The sequence below is a fragment of the Trichoplusia ni genome, chromosome 25, assembly GCF_003590095.1.
Source record: "Trichoplusia ni isolate ovarian cell line Hi5 chromosome 25, tn1, whole genome shotgun sequence".
NCBI lineage: Eukaryota > Metazoa > Arthropoda > Insecta > Lepidoptera > Noctuidae > Trichoplusia > Trichoplusia ni.
In genome coordinates this window covers 1382872-1401552 of record NC_039502.1, presented here as the reverse complement: position 1 = coordinate 1401552, position 18681 = coordinate 1382872, and the positions used below count along the sequence as shown (strand labels likewise).

The window sequence follows — 18681 nt, the reverse complement described above, 5'->3', positions numbered from 1 at the left end:
TACCTGTCTCACGCGGTAATAGAACCCCTTATAGACAGGTGACGTGTGCAGCGCTACAGTATGACTAGACGATAGATGTATTACTCCGTTACCTGCTAGGTATAATTACATCAAATCATATCAAATAAAGTTTATGTATTTCTCAATATAATCGCACACTTTTCTGTATGCATGATACAGAAAAGTGTAAGGCGTTTATTAAGGCGTTAAAACAAAACAGGAAACAATTACATATTTCAGGCTTAACAACGAGAATTTATCTTCTCATACATATTATAGACCTAAAAGTTACTAGACCTATAAAAATAAATAAGAAATGTTTTTTTTTATTTGTAACACTAACAGGCAAAGATTCTTCTCAGAGTAGACGAACGACTAATTTGAGATTAAAGATTTTCGTTTGATTTTTTATGCCTTGAATTGTATTACTCACATGCCAGTATTACACTCATGGAAGTGTTACATAGATTATACCAGATCCTATCTAAACACAAAATCCTAAAGTGTCTGCAACGTCTGCGAGTATCTTACGGGTACGAGTTATTAGCCAGAATGAAATCTACATTATGTTTACCTATGAATTGGGTCGAAATGGTACACCATAACACAACATCCATTGCGCAAACTGCTACTGTTTGCCTTTTTAATCTATATTCGATGACTAGCTTTTCGCCCGCGGCTTCGCCCGCGGCTTCGCCCGCGTCGTTGTCGGTTATATCGCGTTTCCAAGAGAACTCTTCAAAAGTCCGGGATAAAAACTATCCTATGTTCTTTCTCAAGGTCAACTCTATCTCTGTACAAAATTTCATTAAAATCAGTTCAGTGGTTTACACGTGAAATCGTAACAGACAGACAGACAGACAGAGTTACTTTCACATTTATAATATTATATATAGTAAGGATATAGTAGGGATAGTAGGGATGGCGTGAGGTTGACATAGTAGGAGTAGTTACATAATTTCAATAAATTAAATTAAAATTATTTAGATTGTCTTGTAAATGAGTTCTAGTGACGTAATCATATACATTCAAACTAAATTGTTCGCATGTATTATATTAGTGTAAAGATAATTTATAGATATTTTTCAGATTGAGTACCTGCCTGTTATGAAATTTTGTTTGGCCTGACATCCCAAAAAGGGTAAAGGCTAGTTTTAGTATAGTATAAGAATTTCAAAATGTTTTAATCACTGATTAGAGTATCTTCTCGTATTACTTATATTGATTTCATCTTAATCTTAACTTCGCCGGATAGGCGCAGCTAGCTAGATAAAATAGCATGTAAATCGTTGTCGGGACAGTCTTTAGGAAGACGACTGAAATAGTTCCTAGGTTTAAATTAGGCTTAGCACATTACTTAAACCTGAGTCACGCAGAGTATGCCTTAGCGATCCCGGGACTCTGGCTCAGGCAGCTAACGGGCCCAGGGCGTATATTTAAGCGAGAGTCAGACTTCACAACCGCCGAGCCCTCGGCGTTGGTTGAAATCATTAATAATAAAAGACTTAGTAAATGCCTTACGAGTAATATGTAAGTGCAAAAAAAAATCAATAAGTTTAAACATCTCAGCCTACCCAGGATAGGACAATAGCCGTGAAGTGCAACGTATGTATTTCGTAATATTGTATTATATCGAATGTAGGTATGACTTGTTTGTGAGACACACACATCGCGTACAGTACAATGATTACACTGCATTTACCGTGTAACGTCCACACTCACATGCATGCAGAGTTTAGCTGAATTCACAAAATATAGTATATAAAAGCTGGACATTTCTTTAATTCGACACACATCAAACAGGCAAGATGAAGGCAGCTTGTGCGTTGATCTGCCTCGCTCTCGCCCAAGGCATCTCGGGCAGCATCTTCAAGCAGCAGGGGCGTATCGTCGACGACCTCGATATCCAGCCGCTCGAGTACATCGACCAACAGCAACGTCAACAATGGAACCAGCGCCAACTTACACTCCAGAACCAGCAGAACCGCGATTGGTCTCAGAGCCAAGAGCTCCGTGAGCAGCCTGTTGTGGGTGTTGCGCAGTACCAGCACGCCTACCGGAACATGCCTACCCAAGACTCCCAAGAACAGCGCTTCGTCTACAGACGCCCGATATACTGGCATAACCACCATCACCAGAAGACTCACCGCCACTCAAACAGCGGCAGCTCTCAGGAATCTAAGGAAATTAGATACAACGTCAACCAGGAAGCCACTCTGCAAGATGAGAGCCAAATGTGGAACCCCGTTCTCCAGAACACAGTCATGAACCAAGACACCCCGAATGTCCAAGCTTTCGGAGACGCCATTATCTGGAGTGGAATACAAATGGCTGCAGGTCCCAACGCTCCCGTGCAGAACGAGAAAGATATCGAGAAAATCTTCGGTGACGCTCGTAATGCTATGACGCACATTAAAGAAACCGACAAGACCAAGTTCCACGAAGTGTTTGAAATCGCCAGACAAGAAAACAACGAAGATGCTCTGCTCAACGCCACTCAGCTGGCCCAAAAGTACCAGTACCCTATTGAGGAACATACCATCACCACCGATGATGGATACATCCTCACTGTCTTCAGAATGCCTCCTAAAAAGCTGGTACGTGACGTTCAGAAGAGACCTGTCGTGTTCTTGATGCACGGAGTCCTCGGAAGTGCTGATGACTGGTTACTTATGGGCCCTGGTAAATCCCTTGCCTACATGCTGTCCGACGCAGGCTACGATGTATGGCTCGGTAACGCCCGTGGTAACAAGTATTCGAGACGTCACGTGAGCAAGAGCCCAGCTGTGTGGGACTTCTGGCAATTCAGCAACGATGAAATCGCTCTCCACGACTTGCCGGCTATGATCGATTATGCTTTGGAAATTTCGCAACAAGAAAAACTTTACTACATCGGTCACTCGCAGGGAACCACAGCCTTTTTCGCGTTGACTGCCACCCGACCTGAATACAACAACAAGATCATCATGATGTACGCCCTGTCACCTATGGTATACATGTCAAACGTACGTAGCCCGTTGTTCCGTATGATTGCACCAACGAGCCAATTCCAGCAAAGGCTGAAAACTCAATTTGGATACGGTGCCTTTACTCCTAGCAAGGAGTTGATTCACACCATCGGCGGCGTTTTGTGCGAGAGTGAAATTGGTTGCAAGAAAGTCTGCTCTAACTTGAACTTCGTGATGGCTGGTGTTAATGTCGACGGTATGGATGCCAACATGCTCCCCATTGTGATGAGACACTTGCCAGCTGGTACTTCTACTAAGGTTATCAGGCAATACGGCCAAGGCGTTGCTTCCCAGGAATTCAGAAGATTCGACTACGGTGCCGAGATGAACCAGCAGGCGTACGGCACACTGGAGCCGCCTAAATACGATATGACAATGGTGCAAGCCCCCGTGACTCTCTACTACAGCACAGAGGACTGGCTCGCTCATCCTCAGGACGTGATGAGACTACAGAAAGAGCTCCCCAACGTAACAGAAGCCTACAAGGTGCCTGTCGATCACTTCAGCAACATGGACTTCCAGTTCTCGACCAAGGCTCCTGAAGTAGTCTACACCCGCATCATTGAATCCATGAAGAACATCCATTGATCATATTTTATCCAAGAGGACTGTATAAATTATTATTTTGAAATACTTAGATGTATCTTTTTTTACATACTTAATTAAGTTATTTTTTACCTCTCTGGCGATTAAATAAATCCGTCCATTACTTAAAATAGCATTTTTATTGATCTAACGTTACATCTATTGCTAGGAACTAGTTAAGAACAAAACTGACTGCGCTGAAAGTATTCGCCTGTGAGTAAATCAATAAAGAAACTAAACAACCATCAAATGTAAATAACATATTGTATTTAAGTAGTTACTTACATGGAAACGTAAGATGAGAGCAAGCAAAAATAAGAACTGCGATATTATCTTGATTTTCAAACGACAAGTAGGTACATAAGTAGCTCGTTTAGCCCATGATTATAATTATTAGGTATAGAAAAAGTTATAAGAAACATGGTGTACATGTAACTTAAGACTAAAATATGTGTAAATTAAGAATATAATAATAAACTATATTACTTAAGCACAAAAAACAATAGAATCGATTGCGTTGTTTTGCATAAAAAAATATTTAAAACCCTAATCATATATTATTCTTTAATAAGCAGTTTCTAGCTAACCCCATAAGTAATTTCCTTTCTACATATTGGCTACTTACCTTTATGATTACAAATAAAATTAAAAGTAGCCGTGAAATCTGTTTTACATTCGTACTTCCAAAACAATTAATTAATTGATTTTAATTAAAGCTAGTGATAACATTCAAATCATTGAGTGTTTATTTTCGTATCCTACGGGTAATCTACGACTCGACTGTATTACTCAATGAGTTCAGAAGGCGGTGAAAACAGTGCTAAAATATCTTTGTGCCCATTTTTCTAATGATTCGCCAAATTTTCTATAGATGTCACTACACAAAACGGTTGAATGTTTGACATTTAAACAGCCCACGCTTTGTTTTGACATATACACTTGCATCTGTCACCCAATCGTTGTCGAGCAAGTGAGAAAAGAATACATATTTATGTAAGATAGAAAGAGACAGAGGTGCGGCGGCGCTGTAGCTTCCCGCCGTCCCCCGTCCGACAGTCGCGCTCTGTTCGGTTTGCTGTGCGTAGATGAGCTGAATTATTTTTGTTTTTATCATTTTGAGTGATACTACGAAACATATTTAACTATATGGACAGGTTTATATTTGTGTACTAGTGACTGAGTGTAGAAAGAAGTGTTCGCATGGATTGAGTGATCAACGATGTTACCTCCCACGGCCGGTCTATCACAAGAACAACGCGACCGGCCCGAAATGGCGTACCAGCAACGTCACGACGTCAGAGACCTTGCCAGAGACATGATCAGAACCGCTCGAGTTACAAACAGACAACATTCAACATCCCCTGGAGGTGAGCCGGTCCAAAATCAAAACGACGCCACGTTTCCGCCATGCTTGTCAAATTGACGTGATACGTCAAGGTGACATTTATTCCAAAACATAGCATTTTTATAAAGAAAACTACATTAAAAACAAACCCCCGATCCATATTAACTCTCTAGGATTCACAACTGTAGGAAATTAGGTCTATTACGTCACCTAGGAGCCCGATCTTACGAAAGGAAAATGGCGCCAATGCGCCACATTGCTTATCATTAGCTGGGGTACATATAGCTAGAATACATTTTTAGAATATATGGGCGAAGTAAAAGTAAATCCTGTAAATGATTTGTTCCCTGTTTTGAGGTATTATGTAAGTCGAAGTATTTTAGCTCTTATTGCTAAATTGGCACGTGCTTGGGTTATTTTTAGACCATCCATTTGTGACCTACGTAATGATCAACCGCGTCAGCACGATCGATATGTGCATTGTACAGTTCATAACTTTAAATATGTTACATATTGATGGTAGACATTTACATTCACGGAAAAGTTTTCATTGTGTTTGTTGTTGTTATTGGATTCCCTTTGACTTTTGTAACATGTCGCGATGACAGTAAAATGACAGCAGTCATTGTACCTACATAAGATGTCCGCCATTTAATAAAGTCAATTTTAGTTCAATCACGCGGCATACTAGACGGCGCCACCGTCGCTTTGTTGATAATGCTATTTTGATACTTTTTGAAGTTTGCTTGTTTGGATTTTTCTAGCACTCATAAAACTGCTGATACTTATTTGATAATTACGCATAAATCTTTTTTGATTAAATTATTGGTATTTGGAGTATAATTTTAAAACTAGTCAGATGAAAAAAACATCATGTTCAAACTTTTGGCCTTATAATAGTAATGTAATGAACATACTGTTATTTAAATATTTTATGCTTATGCGACATGGTCTATTTGCGTTTTCCTATATAATTTTCTAGACTATAGTCATTTAGGTAACCTAGTACCCAGATTGAAATACCAAAATCATGGTATATTCAAATCATATGTGGTCAATCAATCATTCAATATTAAACATTCATTTAGAATGCTAGGCTTACAAATTCTTACAATATAAAATGTATTTTTTTTGTAATCTTTAACATTTATATTTATTGAAAAATTATGAATGATATGTATATTTAAAAAAGGCTGGTGTTTATAATTTTATTGTACATTTGGTACAGTATTTTAAATAACTTTTTTAATGCACACCTAGACAATTATAAATTTAAATAAAAGAACCTAGACCCTATGCAACTATATTATTTCATCTAAAGCATTTCTCAAATTACAATAAACAATTATTTCCAGAGAAACAATACTTTCAAATTTAAGATTTTTTATATTCTTAAGAAATAATCTGATAACTTTAACATTTGATTCATGTTACTGTGTTCCTTGATCTCTCTAACCCAGAAAACAACAGAAGAACAGAGAACCCAACAGGTTGTTGAGTTCTCTTCTTAACTTCAATTCTTCGATAACTATGATGACAGTTGTGACATGCATAGTGGCCTTAATATTATTATGTTATTAAAAAGTAGTTTTCTGTACTATTCAACTAAAAACTTAATTTAAGCTAAACTAAGCTTAAGAATGCCGAAGACAGGGTGCTATGGCGTACATTAGGGGAGGCCTATGTCCAGCAGTGGACTACTAAAGGCTGATGATGATGAAGCTTAAGAAACCTACTTAAAGACTTTCTTATGCCTCCTGAACTGCTGTTGTCCTATACTGATTAATAAATAATTGGGATAGCAACAGTTGTACAACACAATATTAGAAACTCAAACAAGCAAACAATTTTAATTGTGCTGATCATATGCATGTATTTCTATTACAGATACTTTTTTTCCCTACATCCTTTTTAGGTGCTAAATTCTCTGTAAATGCTTAAGATCTCTATATGAGCGAGTTGTGCAGTCAAAATGATTGATGGATTGCCATAATTGGGTTAACAAGATTTGGGTAACATACCTCCCTGTTATAACTAAAAATAAAATATGAGATGAGTTCAAGGCTTATGAACCATGATTATAACCAAATATTTTTAAACCTACCTAAAAATATATGTCATATGTTTCTCTGTTTTTAGAGGCAATATTTCGACGGTTAATTTTATTGCTTATCTATCCTCGCAAGAAATGTACGCTTTCACATAACCTATAGTAATTAAGTAATTATACATATTATCTCATAGTTGATTATTCAATTTATAGCAAACCTACTTAAGCACTTTATTTATCTTAGCGACGAATTTGTCGGCAATATAAATTGACGAACTTCCGCACGCTAATGTAAGCGCAGAATAAACTTTATCTCAATATACGTCTCATAAGTACCACATTATAGAATATGGAATACTATTGCCCAAAATATTGCATTTGTGCGTTGGCAAATATAAAAAAAAACACATCCGTCCATTTACTAATACAAAAAAAATACTGACACAAACTGAAAGCTTAGTTTAGCATATTATTTGTGGCAATTCTAAATATCGTAAAATGCCTGTTATTGTACCCTTCATACAATAGAATCCATCAGTTGTTCAAAATTTGTGTATATTATATTACCATACACCATACTGGTTAATATCGTTATGTCACTCGTTTTTACTAAGTGATCCAACCAAACAGAGTAATCATTATTTAAACCTTAATTGTAGCTGGTTGAGGTCACAACACCAAACGCAGTGGGCGCGACGTGTCGCGGGTTCGATCCCGCGTAGGTCTAGCATTTTTGTGATCTACGAATGCTTGTCCTTAGTCTGGGTGTGTGTAGAGCAAGTGATTTTGATGTTTTTAAAACTACCCGCTAGAATTAAATTCCTTAATGCAGGCGACGTTTTTTTTTTTTAGATAAGAATAAATTAAACTTAATATGACAAGTAGGTATTGTACATCCCAACAATCAAGGAAGGAACACAAACAGCCGAGCACGCTCAATTAGTGCCTACAGTTTAGCGGCGGTTGCAACACTTCGCAACAAGGTATTGCATTACCACAAATGCAGTTTACGCAACTTGACGTAGCACTAAACAGGCTCTGTTATAATGTCGCCGGCTCTTATCTTGGCGGCTGTCCCGAGCAGATGTTTAGATTGTGTTCCGGTTTTGTTTGAGTCGACTCTCTGTTCCCGGCCTATTATTTCAGACTCTACAGTTTGAATAAACACCCTTTATCCAGTCGGTGTTATGAAATAGATTTGTTATATGAATTTATAGTAAAAAGCTTTTGTTAATTGCTAATAGGGTAAAGAACTATTTTCTTCACAACTTTCAAATCTGGAATGCTCATAAACGACGTTTTAACTCTTAGTAGCTATTAGCATCTCTACTTGCTCCAAATAACTTAGTAGTTACTTACTTGTACATGTTTGTTTATAGTTTCGATACAGATGCATAGGTTATTTGAAACTAGGCCAACGTGCCAATACGTAGGTATTTCAATTATTTTACGGGATAAAAGGCAAGTTGCTGCCGTTACGTAGGAGTCCAATAGAGTGATATAGTTAAATGCATGTTTACCAAATATGCATGAAGCTTACTAGGTACTTTAATGGTAATACAGACATTTGAATAACAAAACGATGTAAGGCCGACGACGTCAAGTCGTTGTTCCTGTAAGGACTCATTATGCAAACAAAATCATGGACTTCGTCTTATTAATCACTGTCTAGTAGTTAATCGTACAATTATGCTAAACAACTAGATTTTCGGTCGTAAAAAACGATAACTACAGCTTAAACATAGGTAATTTCGGATATTAACTTAAAACTTTACCAAACCATAAATAGAACTGATGATTAATCATCTAACATTAAATAATTGTACCTACGCTGGTGGGTGCAAGCGCTAGTCTACAATGCGAAAAAAGTTTAATGAATCAATTACTTAGTATAAAGAAATTTAATTCACGAACCCCTCTTTGATTGCAAGTGCGGTAGCACTGTAGGTACCTTGCACAGGCGTGGTACAGTTTACAACGGAACTGCTGCATCGATTACTGCGAGTAGTACCTCGCGCTCGCATAGTCAATGTTTGCTACAGTCTAGACATATACATACATAGTCACAACACCTATGAGTTTCCTGTCTATAAACACACCTACATTATCACTTATACTTGAAAGAAAACAATATTTATAACGTTACAATAATATGCACAGATATGCCTAACTTAGGTTTCTATTAGTCGTCAAAACATTACTTCTGTGTGTTATGACTTAATCATCACATTTTGTTTAAACATAGTGTATAATGTTAGGAATTAATCTGACGACTCGAGTATTGCTATGAATAATCTTCATAGTCGGAAATGCAGTAGCCAATACTATAAAAGTGTTTCGATTTTACTGACCTGATTTAATGAAAGGGTTTTATATCATGCAAGAGCTATTGCCAATATGATTGGCTTCAATGAACGCTATAACTCAAGTCTTCCACTGAATTACCAAAAACAATACCCCAGTTGAGTGGGGTCGTCTAACAAAACATGTATATTATCTACGTTGTACGTGGTACCCGCGCCACAATGTGTTCCGCGTGTTCAATTGTAAAACAATACGCGAATACGTGACGTAAATACAGTGCGGGTACATCAGAATATTGCTGTTCCTGTTACCTCCTGAATTAGTTTCCTGATAAATGAACGTTGTTAGATTTAAAATATCGACTCCTTGATGGAAATTACCTGATTTCGAGATACGTACTACATTTTCGCACACTATTATTACAATACGGCCCTATCTTCTGTAGCATAATTAAAAAATAAGATGTTTTCCTAAAGATTGCCTTATTTGTTGGAGATCTTCTCGTTTCACTTACCTTCGACAACCAAACATTAGTCAACCTTGCGACATCCTGTACATCTTAACTAATCTACTCACCAACCGGTCTTTGAACACGTCAAGTGACGTATCAGATGTCAGTCATTCTTGACTATCTAGGAGGCCGCTTCTCGAAGGACATAAGCGGATCTGGAACACGGTTCCACACTTTGTTCGAATTGATACATATTACAACTAAAATACAGATCTATTTTCTGCTCAACCTTTCTGAGATTGTTTTGAAATTGATTTTCATAGTTACGGTATTCATGGGTGTGTTTTATATAGGGCAACTGCCTAACTGACCTTCGAAAACTGTTTACTTTGTTTCTCGGCTAAGAATCGAGTAGCACAAGCGTAAAAAAACATTTCCGTAAGGGTTCTGAGGCCTGGAAATTAATAAAGCCTGAGTTTTCATTGCGTACTAAAACGCACTCTTTCTATAAAAAACCTTAATGTACAGCGAGCAATGTACACAAATGCCAAATCAAGTTTGATATAGTAAGGCCACCGTTCTGTCGGTAAATACGGATGTCCTTGGCGACGTTGCGTCACCCCCTCCCGCGGTCGTTCACCCGTATCGATCGCACCCCAGCCACTTCCGCCTCGCATCACATACTAACGCAATGTCGGTACGATCGAGATGACACCCTGAGAAATAAGCTTCACGTATAAAAAGTGGCTGCAGGAGGGTGGGTAGGGGTACAAGATGCCTTCGTGTAACGTGTTTTATTTATGACATTAATTATTTATCTCTTTCGTCCCCTTTTTAACGGGAAACATTCTCTAAAAAATTAAGTTCGAAAGGGTCTTTTAACCCTTTACAAAACTCTTGTTTTTTTTTACAATAGGCCATTACTTTACTAGTAATAGTGTTTACTTTTTCAGTTTGTTTGTTATATTCACAGTTCTCCATTCTTTAACAATAAATAATGCAAATATCCAAGCATTATTTACACTTTTATCTAGACGGTATCAAAGATTTGTCGAAATATTTTTTTTTCTTAATGCTCCCGTGTCGCTAATTTATTTATATCGAAGGTTTTACAGCTGGTATCTCGATTGGTCTTAAAAGCTAGCGTTAGAAAGTTGTTGTTATTGTCGTAAAGACTTTGAGTCCCATTCCTAGCCATACATACGACCAGTCATGACGAAGTCGTCGTCGAATATATTTTTATCCTACATACAATTTCTCTCTATATAGTCTATATGTATTAATCAACAATAAGTTATTGATGCTCGCATATTCGGTTCCATCTTAGTGGTAACGAACTCATTGGCCTTTATTCGTGAGCTCTTTACATAATAAGGTCGCGACCTGAACTTTCGCCCGATATTCGAAATAAACAAGTGACTTGCAAGCTAACAAACATTAACACTTATAAACATACATCTACTATTTTTTACCTAATGTATATATATATAAATATATATAAATATATTTATACCTACTATTAGACCTACTATTTTTACCTATATATATATAAATATATTTATATACTAGCTGTTGCCCGCGACTTCGTCCCCGTGGGTAGAAGATATGTTATAATTTAGGTATACCTGCCCGGTATTTTTCACATTTTGCATTGTATCTTAGCTCCTATTAGTCGCAGCGTGATGGTTCATAGCCTAAAGCCTTCCTCGATGAATGGTCTATTCAACACAAAAAGAATTTTTCAATTTGGACCAGTAGTTCCTGAGATTAGCGCGTTCAAACAAACAAACAAACAAACTCTTCAGCTTTATATATTAGTATAGATATAGGTAAAAATAGTAGGTCTAATAGTAGGGAAAAAATATTATATGGCCTTAATGATTTGAACATATTCTCTTCAGATTTTTCCTACTATTAGAAATAAACATTTATTTGTAAGATGGTTATGATGTTAATGGTTTTGGTAAAAGTTGTGACTTGAGATGCAAAGTTCAGGCGAGAAATATATATTTTAGCAGAAAAATGAAAATATATTGAGAATAAAGAATGTTTTAGGGAAACCAACGCAAATCTTCAACTCCGTTTATAACTTTCATCATCAGGTCATAGACCTGGCATATTATTATGTTCTCTCATTCTCTCATGTCTAACTCTTTCCTATCAATCAATATGAAAAAAAAGAATATGTAAATGGTCTTGTTACTAGAAATGCCGACTAAACAAATAGGTAGATACGCTAAGCGACACACGTCAGACGTCACAAAACAAATGTTGACTATCCGTTAGAAATAGGGATGTCACAGCTGTACAAATCTCACGTTCAGAATAAAATGTATTTTATAAAATAAATGGCACTCTGCGGCGCAGTGAACTTTGCCGTTCCGTTACACTTATTTCATGAAATATAACCAAGGTTTTGTGACAAAAAAATCGGGGAAATGAAGTAGGGTATTTATTAAAAAATCCATTCCTACTAATCCATAATCGGAAACCGACAACGGACCGTAACCTTAGCTTTGGTTTAATGAACATGCCACAGATTAAAGCCCTTATCGTTCTATCAAAGCAAATTTTCTTCCTTCGACAACCCTAGACATACCTACATGTTAATAATTTACCAAAGTCATGAGTTGACAATAGAATCGGGTCACGCGTGTTTTGAAAATACATACGTTGTGATTTTACAAAAGTTTAGCTTTACTTGTAAATAATATCGAAATGCTCAAGTGGCTATAATACGGCCTCATTTTGCTTCGTAATTTAACCTGAAATCGCCTGTAATTAAACGGAAAACAAAATATTTAATAACATTGGTTCAAACTTAAATAGCCCCAAATCGTCTTCCAAACGAGAACTTATTATTTATTTATTGTTATATTGCAGCGCTGTATGAATAACAATTATATGGGCCAATCCAGCAAAAAATAAACTCACTTATATACCACAGGCTTGCTCTCTAGAGTGCCTTATACTCGATTGGCTATATTTTGGACTAGCCGTTGCCCGCGACTTCGTCCGCGTGGTTAGAAGATATAAGTTATGATTTATATCTTCCCTGTTTTTTCCACATTTTCCATTGTATCTTCGCTCCTATTAGTCGCATCGTGATGGTTTATAGCCTAAAGCCTTCCTCGATGAATGGTCTATTCAACACAAAAAGGATTTTTCAATTTGGACCAGTAGTTCCTGAGATTAGCGCGTTCAAACAAACTCTTTAGTATAGATTAGAATTTGATTCAATTCTCAATTTGGTTTTGAAGTGTTACTATCAAACCAAATCAGTATTACGCAGCGATTTTATCAGCTTCTTTAGCTGTCAAACTAGCGTTGTCCTGAAACGTGCAGGGATTGGCGCTAGTTTCGGGTTAAAACAGAACTCGATTCTCTTGAGAGTACTCAATACTCAGAACATGTTAACAGAAAGAAATGTTATAATTGAGAACAGTATTGGATCCTGTCGGATCCTAGAAGAAGTAGTTTAGTAGACCTACTGATCAAACAGTAACATATTTTTAAATAGAATTAGGTATTTTGTTACAGTACGTGATCGATTTCCATCGACATCATCCACGGACGACAACGAGAGCGGCACGGACGGCGAGGCGGACCGATCGCGGCGCATCAGCCTCGTGCACGCCGGCCAGCCCAACCCGCCGCCCGGCATCGTTTCCATCCGCAAGCGTCGCGGCAACCTCGCCAAACACTCCGTCAAGATACTCAAGAAATGGCTCTACGATCACAGATACAACGCGTATCCTAACGACACTGAGAAGATTGCCTTGAGTCAGGAAGCGAATTTAACTGTTTTACAGGTACGTAATTCAGCTTTTTTCAATCATTAAAGCTCTATAGGAATCTTTAATTAGTTTACTTACAGCTAACACCGTTAAAACACAACTTTTTTTCAATGACAATTAGTTCGTGCCTAATTTGATTATGTTAGAAGACTTATATTTTATCATTTTTGCAGGTATGCAACTGGTTCATAAACGCCCGGCGGCGTATCTTGCCGGAGATGATACGGCGCGAGGGTCACGATCCTTTACATTACACGATCTCCCGCCGCGGCCGCAAGCAGCCCGGTACTACCAGCTCAAATGCCAACACCTCCGGTGTCGTCGTTGCGTCGTGGGATGGTGTGGAGGTTGAGGTATATTTCCCAAATTATCGTATAACATTTACGACAACGACACCATGGCTTTACGCATGTGTACGTAGACATTACTTATGGGCAATTCATATAATTGTTTGTTCCTTATCAATAGGGTGATGCTGACCGCAGTGCTGAACAGGACTACAGCGACGGGCTCCTGGTATACCGGAGTGACGGCGACGAAATCGGTGACGGCGAGGAGGGCTACTCGTCGAGCGCCGTGTCGGAGGAAGAGGTCAAATACGACCCCTCCGTGTGGCAGTCTGTCATACGGTACGGACCGGAGGATCGGGAACTACATCCCGCAGCCAGAGGGTTGGTTAAATACTTGAGTCCTTTTGTTAAACACGAAACAGGGCGAAAGTTTAAGGGGTGCTGAAAATGTAGTCAGAAGTTAGAGATGGCTTCTCACAGACCGCGAGGCGGGCTGCTGGAAGCCACCTGTGCCCCTGTAACACTAGTCCCCTGCAGCAGGACGGCGGGCGTGGTGACGGTGCGCACGTCGGAGTCGGAGGAGGGCGGCGCGGCGGCGGCGGGCGGCAGCGGCGAGGCGGCGCCGGGCGGCTGGCACCCGCAGCTGGCGCATCTGCCGCAGCTGCCGCACCCGCTGCGCCGCCGTCTGCAGGTCGTGCCCAGCGGCGCCAGCAGCGACGGCGAGCGCGACAAGTTCAAGTGCCTCTACCTGCTGGTGGAGACCGCCGTGGCCGTGCGCCAGCGGGAGAAGGAGGCCGAGGAGGTGCCCGTCTAGTGGCCCACTGGTACTATACACTTTTATAACAACTACACTGCAGATTCAATGATAACGTTATATTACAAACGTTAATCTTAGTTTATTATCATAATTTGTTATAGCAGCAAAAGTAAGCATAACTTGTAAATAAATAGATTTAAAAAATCTAAAAACCTACATTTTTAAGTCAATGTCACTAGTGCCATTCAAATTTTACCAAAATAGGTCAACCTTTTTATAGTTGTAAATTGCAATGTCATCGTGTTTGAAGCTGCCCTGAAAGCTTCAGCCTGCTAGCTAATCGGGTAGTGCCTCAAAATTGAGTTACTAAAATCTAACCTAAACGACAAACAAACAAGAAAATGAGTGTATAAAAACGTAGGAAAAATTCAACATAAGGGTTCATAAGATACAGTGGAGTGACAAAGAGATAGTAGAGCCTCAATAATATGGTTCTGATTTACTCTTTGGGTACAAAATCCTAACACAAAGAGACGTCACGTTATTAATTGTAGGGTTCCACAGTTGGTTAGTTTATAAATCAATAAAGCACAAGCTTACAAATGTTTTAACAATTTTCTTTTTTGTTACAGTCACGCAGTATGTAATGGACAAGGCAGCGCCGCCAATCGGAATTGTACGTTCAACACGCGGTATTTAACGTTTACGAACTTCCACTAATTTAGGATTTAATATCGTAGATGTGTTATCGTATAACTTGTCGTCGCTTCGTAACAGCGACCAGTAAGGGAAATCTCACTTATTGACCATAAACATGTAATCACCGTCTTACTTTTTATGTACCTATTGAATGAAAGTAACGATACTTTTTGTAGCGCTTCTTTTTTAATTCACGGCAATATAGACGGCCAGTCATCACTATTGATAAAAAGTGTTTAGATAATTCTACACTTAGTATTTTGTTCAGAGGTCTCAACTGTATCAGACTGATATTTTCGTTTATAATTTAATCGATTTATACTTATTTTTCAATTCAATTTTATGAATCAATGTGATGTGCGGACCGATACCTTTTTACTGTTTCATTTACCGTAGAAAAAAGCTATTCTGTGTCTTAAATGTTCGGGTATATTATGTGTAATTTGATGTCGAAATACATAGTTTACAGTTTAACGTTTCGTAGGGCGTGTAGGTACAGGTATTTTAAAAACTTCGTTATATCATATATATAAACGTATGTTAACGTATACTAAACAGTTTTACATAGCTACCCTATATAACTTTTTATAAATAAAATATTTCATAAGAGTATATTCAGACAACTTTTGAAAACAGTTTCTGTTTTCACTCATTTACGAGACATTTTATCTACGTGAGGGCTGATCTATGGTATGGTAGTGTAATGTATTGTTGACCTACTGCTATGATAAATTGTGACGTCACACCCCTGTTGTCCTGCTCGCTCTTCTTTGGATTTCGCGCAAGTGAGCGCGCCGACAGGAATGGCCTCAATTTAACTTGTGTCATTTACACCAGTGTAACAGTAGTAGTCGTCAAAGAAATTAGATTACAACTTAAAACATCAATACTATAAGTTAATTAAACATGTTAGGCAAAATGACTGAAAACGGAAATATAATGACCACAAAGCCATTGTCTCTACTTTACTTGACGACTATTTCGTTACTCATAGCAACGGTAAAACATCTTTGTAGGTATACAGTGGTGGTATATAAGCACTTGAAAGTTGGTCAGAACTATATTAATTCCGTAAATTATTGCTAAGAAACATCTATAACAACGTTTATCTAGCTAGGTGTTAGCCACATGTTTCTACAATTTTCACTAAACAGACTTGAATATATTACGTAGTCTTGATCAATATTGATGGAAATATATATTATATATTTGTATGTTAAAAGTCAGTATACAAAGACCCATTAATATTTTCTTTTTCAAATGTATATTACCGTGAGAACTTTAAGCTTTGATAGTGCATGTTTTATGATATATGTTTTTATAATAAACAAAAATAATTTTGATATCAGGATACAGTCCATAAAAACAAACATATTCTTCTCAGCCGATCCCACCAGGGATCTTAAAAAAAAAAAATCCTTTATACTTTGCCTACGGTTTCTCGAGAGTCTTTGTTTTACAAATCTCTTAATAACGTGAACTCCAATATCGAGGTACAACTTCACACGGTCGCGGCTTCTGTTGCTCAGAAATGTAACAATTGTGTAAAGAATCCACATTTTGAAGTTACTTAAAGCTAATATCGATTTTTATGTCTAACTTTTGTATAGTAGAGACTAGAGACGTGATGACTTATGAGTATTGTAAGAAAATATTTATGAAACTGCACTATTAAAGTAGGCATTGTAACCGCAGCTAATTTAATCACGAATACATACATAATATATTATTATATACAAATTCGTAGCCATCTGTAATATATAACTAGAATGACAGACTGGTAATCCTTATCTATCTAAAGTATTCACTATGCTTGTATCGTTCCTATTGTAAAGTTAATATGAATAGCGGGTTCTGTACGTATAACCCATTAATAGCTGGTTTTACCCATAAGTATAATAATGAAAATAATATGTAATACATAAGTGAAATTAGGATATATTTTTAAATTGTTTAATACACACCGCAATACGCTCTATTGTGGAGTATATCAACGTAATTGTCTTATATATTTGTGTCTATAATCATAAAAAAATCAAGTCTGCCTGTCTACGGGAAAAGTTTTCTTAATGTTGTATCATATGGTATAGAATGAAGTAACAGTAGGGTACGCACGTGTCTATGTAGCCGGCTATTATTATGCCTAATGAACCACTTGAAGTTCTCGATATCATTAGAGTTAATAGGCGTGTTACATTTTATATCGATTTTTATAGAAGCTACGAAATATTTTTTTACTTTAATATAAAACACATTATTATAGACACAGGTGACGAATTAGGTGTCTGAGGGAATCTTCTGTGTTCAGTAAAATGTAACGCGTCTCGTCACTTTTACTCTGTCATAACACATTTACTATAACAGCTTACTCCATACAGGAGTTCATAGACTTTTTACAGTGTTCAGAATACGCGAATTTATATAAGTTACGTCACTAATTGCCGTATGATAGCTAGGACTATGTAAAACGTTTTATAGAAGCTACTGTTGAACGACTGTATGGGCTACGTTTTAGTTAGACTTGTATATCAGATTAACTCCTGTCCTTGTATATAGTTGATATACATACATAGTGTATGTTAGTTATATAGTTTTGTAGCTTCTAGTTATATGTTAGTACCAATGAGGCATCAAGGTCTATCGTTAGTTTACATAATTACATGTCAACATAATTACCATGATAAATTATTGAGGGAGGTACCACGACTTGAGTAAATATACAATTTTGAAAGATTTATTTCGAGTATAACTTGCGTTTATCAAAATCTAGCTTTATCAATTCATTATGATCATCAATGTTCTTAATTCTCGCATCAATTATGTTTGATACCCGATACACGCTTTCAGAAATTTTGGAATACTTCGTTTAGGTGCCGCTTACTTCGAAACAGCCTGACTGGTGATAATTTAGGTCATTTTACCATACAAAACCTAATCAGAATTACTTCGATTTTACTTGTAGAATCATCTTGGTAGAGTTATAAGCCTGCCATGCACTTCTATCTTATGTTAAGAAGTATACGTTTTGCGGTTAAATAGTGAAATACTGTTTTTACTTAGGACTCCAGTGCATTAAGAACTTTCTTAATTTTCCAACTATGGGTGTGTAGGAGGAACGCAAATCACCAATTAATAAATTTAAAATAATGATCAGTTGCCACTGTTTTTTTATTCCAATGTATTGGAGTCCCAAGAATCGGTTGTTCGAGGCGTCGGTGTGTGAAAAAAATGTTCTATTTCTTAAGACCTTTTGTGTAATTTCGTTTACTAGACATATTGAAGTCAAGCGACAAAATTAAAGTAAAAGCAGGCAACTTTAATTTGTAGGTACTATTCGCTTCTTAGTAAGTCTATTTAACCATAAAGAGACTTACTTTGAACCAGCATAGTCAACT

At 37.4% G+C, this 18681-nt stretch overlaps 2 protein-coding genes across 5 annotated transcripts; both read left to right on the top strand.

Annotated features, from left to right (window-relative positions):
* The first annotated feature begins 1776 nt into the window (after positions 1-1776).
* On the top strand, positions 1777-3724 carry LOC113505407 (lipase 3-like). The gene has a single exon (XM_026888082.1). It carries the CDS (start codon positions 1809-1811, stop codon positions 3594-3596), a length of 1788 nt encoding a protein of 595 aa, XP_026743883.1. The 5' UTR covers positions 1777-1808; the 3' UTR covers positions 3597-3724.
* Positions 3725-4583: 859 nt separating this feature from the next.
* On the top strand, positions 4584-18581 carry LOC113505420 (iroquois-class homeodomain protein IRX-5-like). 4 transcript variants are annotated; one of them, XM_026888094.1, is made up of 6 exons: positions 4584-4960; positions 13284-13555; positions 13714-13893; positions 14009-14211; positions 14371-14654; positions 15220-18581. In XM_026888094.1, the coding sequence occupies exons 1-5, from the start codon at positions 4813-4815 to the stop codon at positions 14642-14644; spliced, it is 1077 nt and encodes a 358-aa protein (XP_026743895.1). In that variant the 5' UTR covers positions 4584-4812; the 3' UTR covers positions 14645-14654; positions 15220-18581. The 4 variants fall into 4 exon arrangements, with proteins under 4 accessions (XP_026743895.1, XP_026743894.1, XP_026743897.1 ...); XM_026888093.1 differs by having other exon boundaries at positions 14368-14654; XM_026888096.1 differs by having other exon boundaries at positions 4585-4960; positions 14009-14169.
* The last annotated feature ends 100 nt before the right edge of the window (positions 18582-18681 follow it).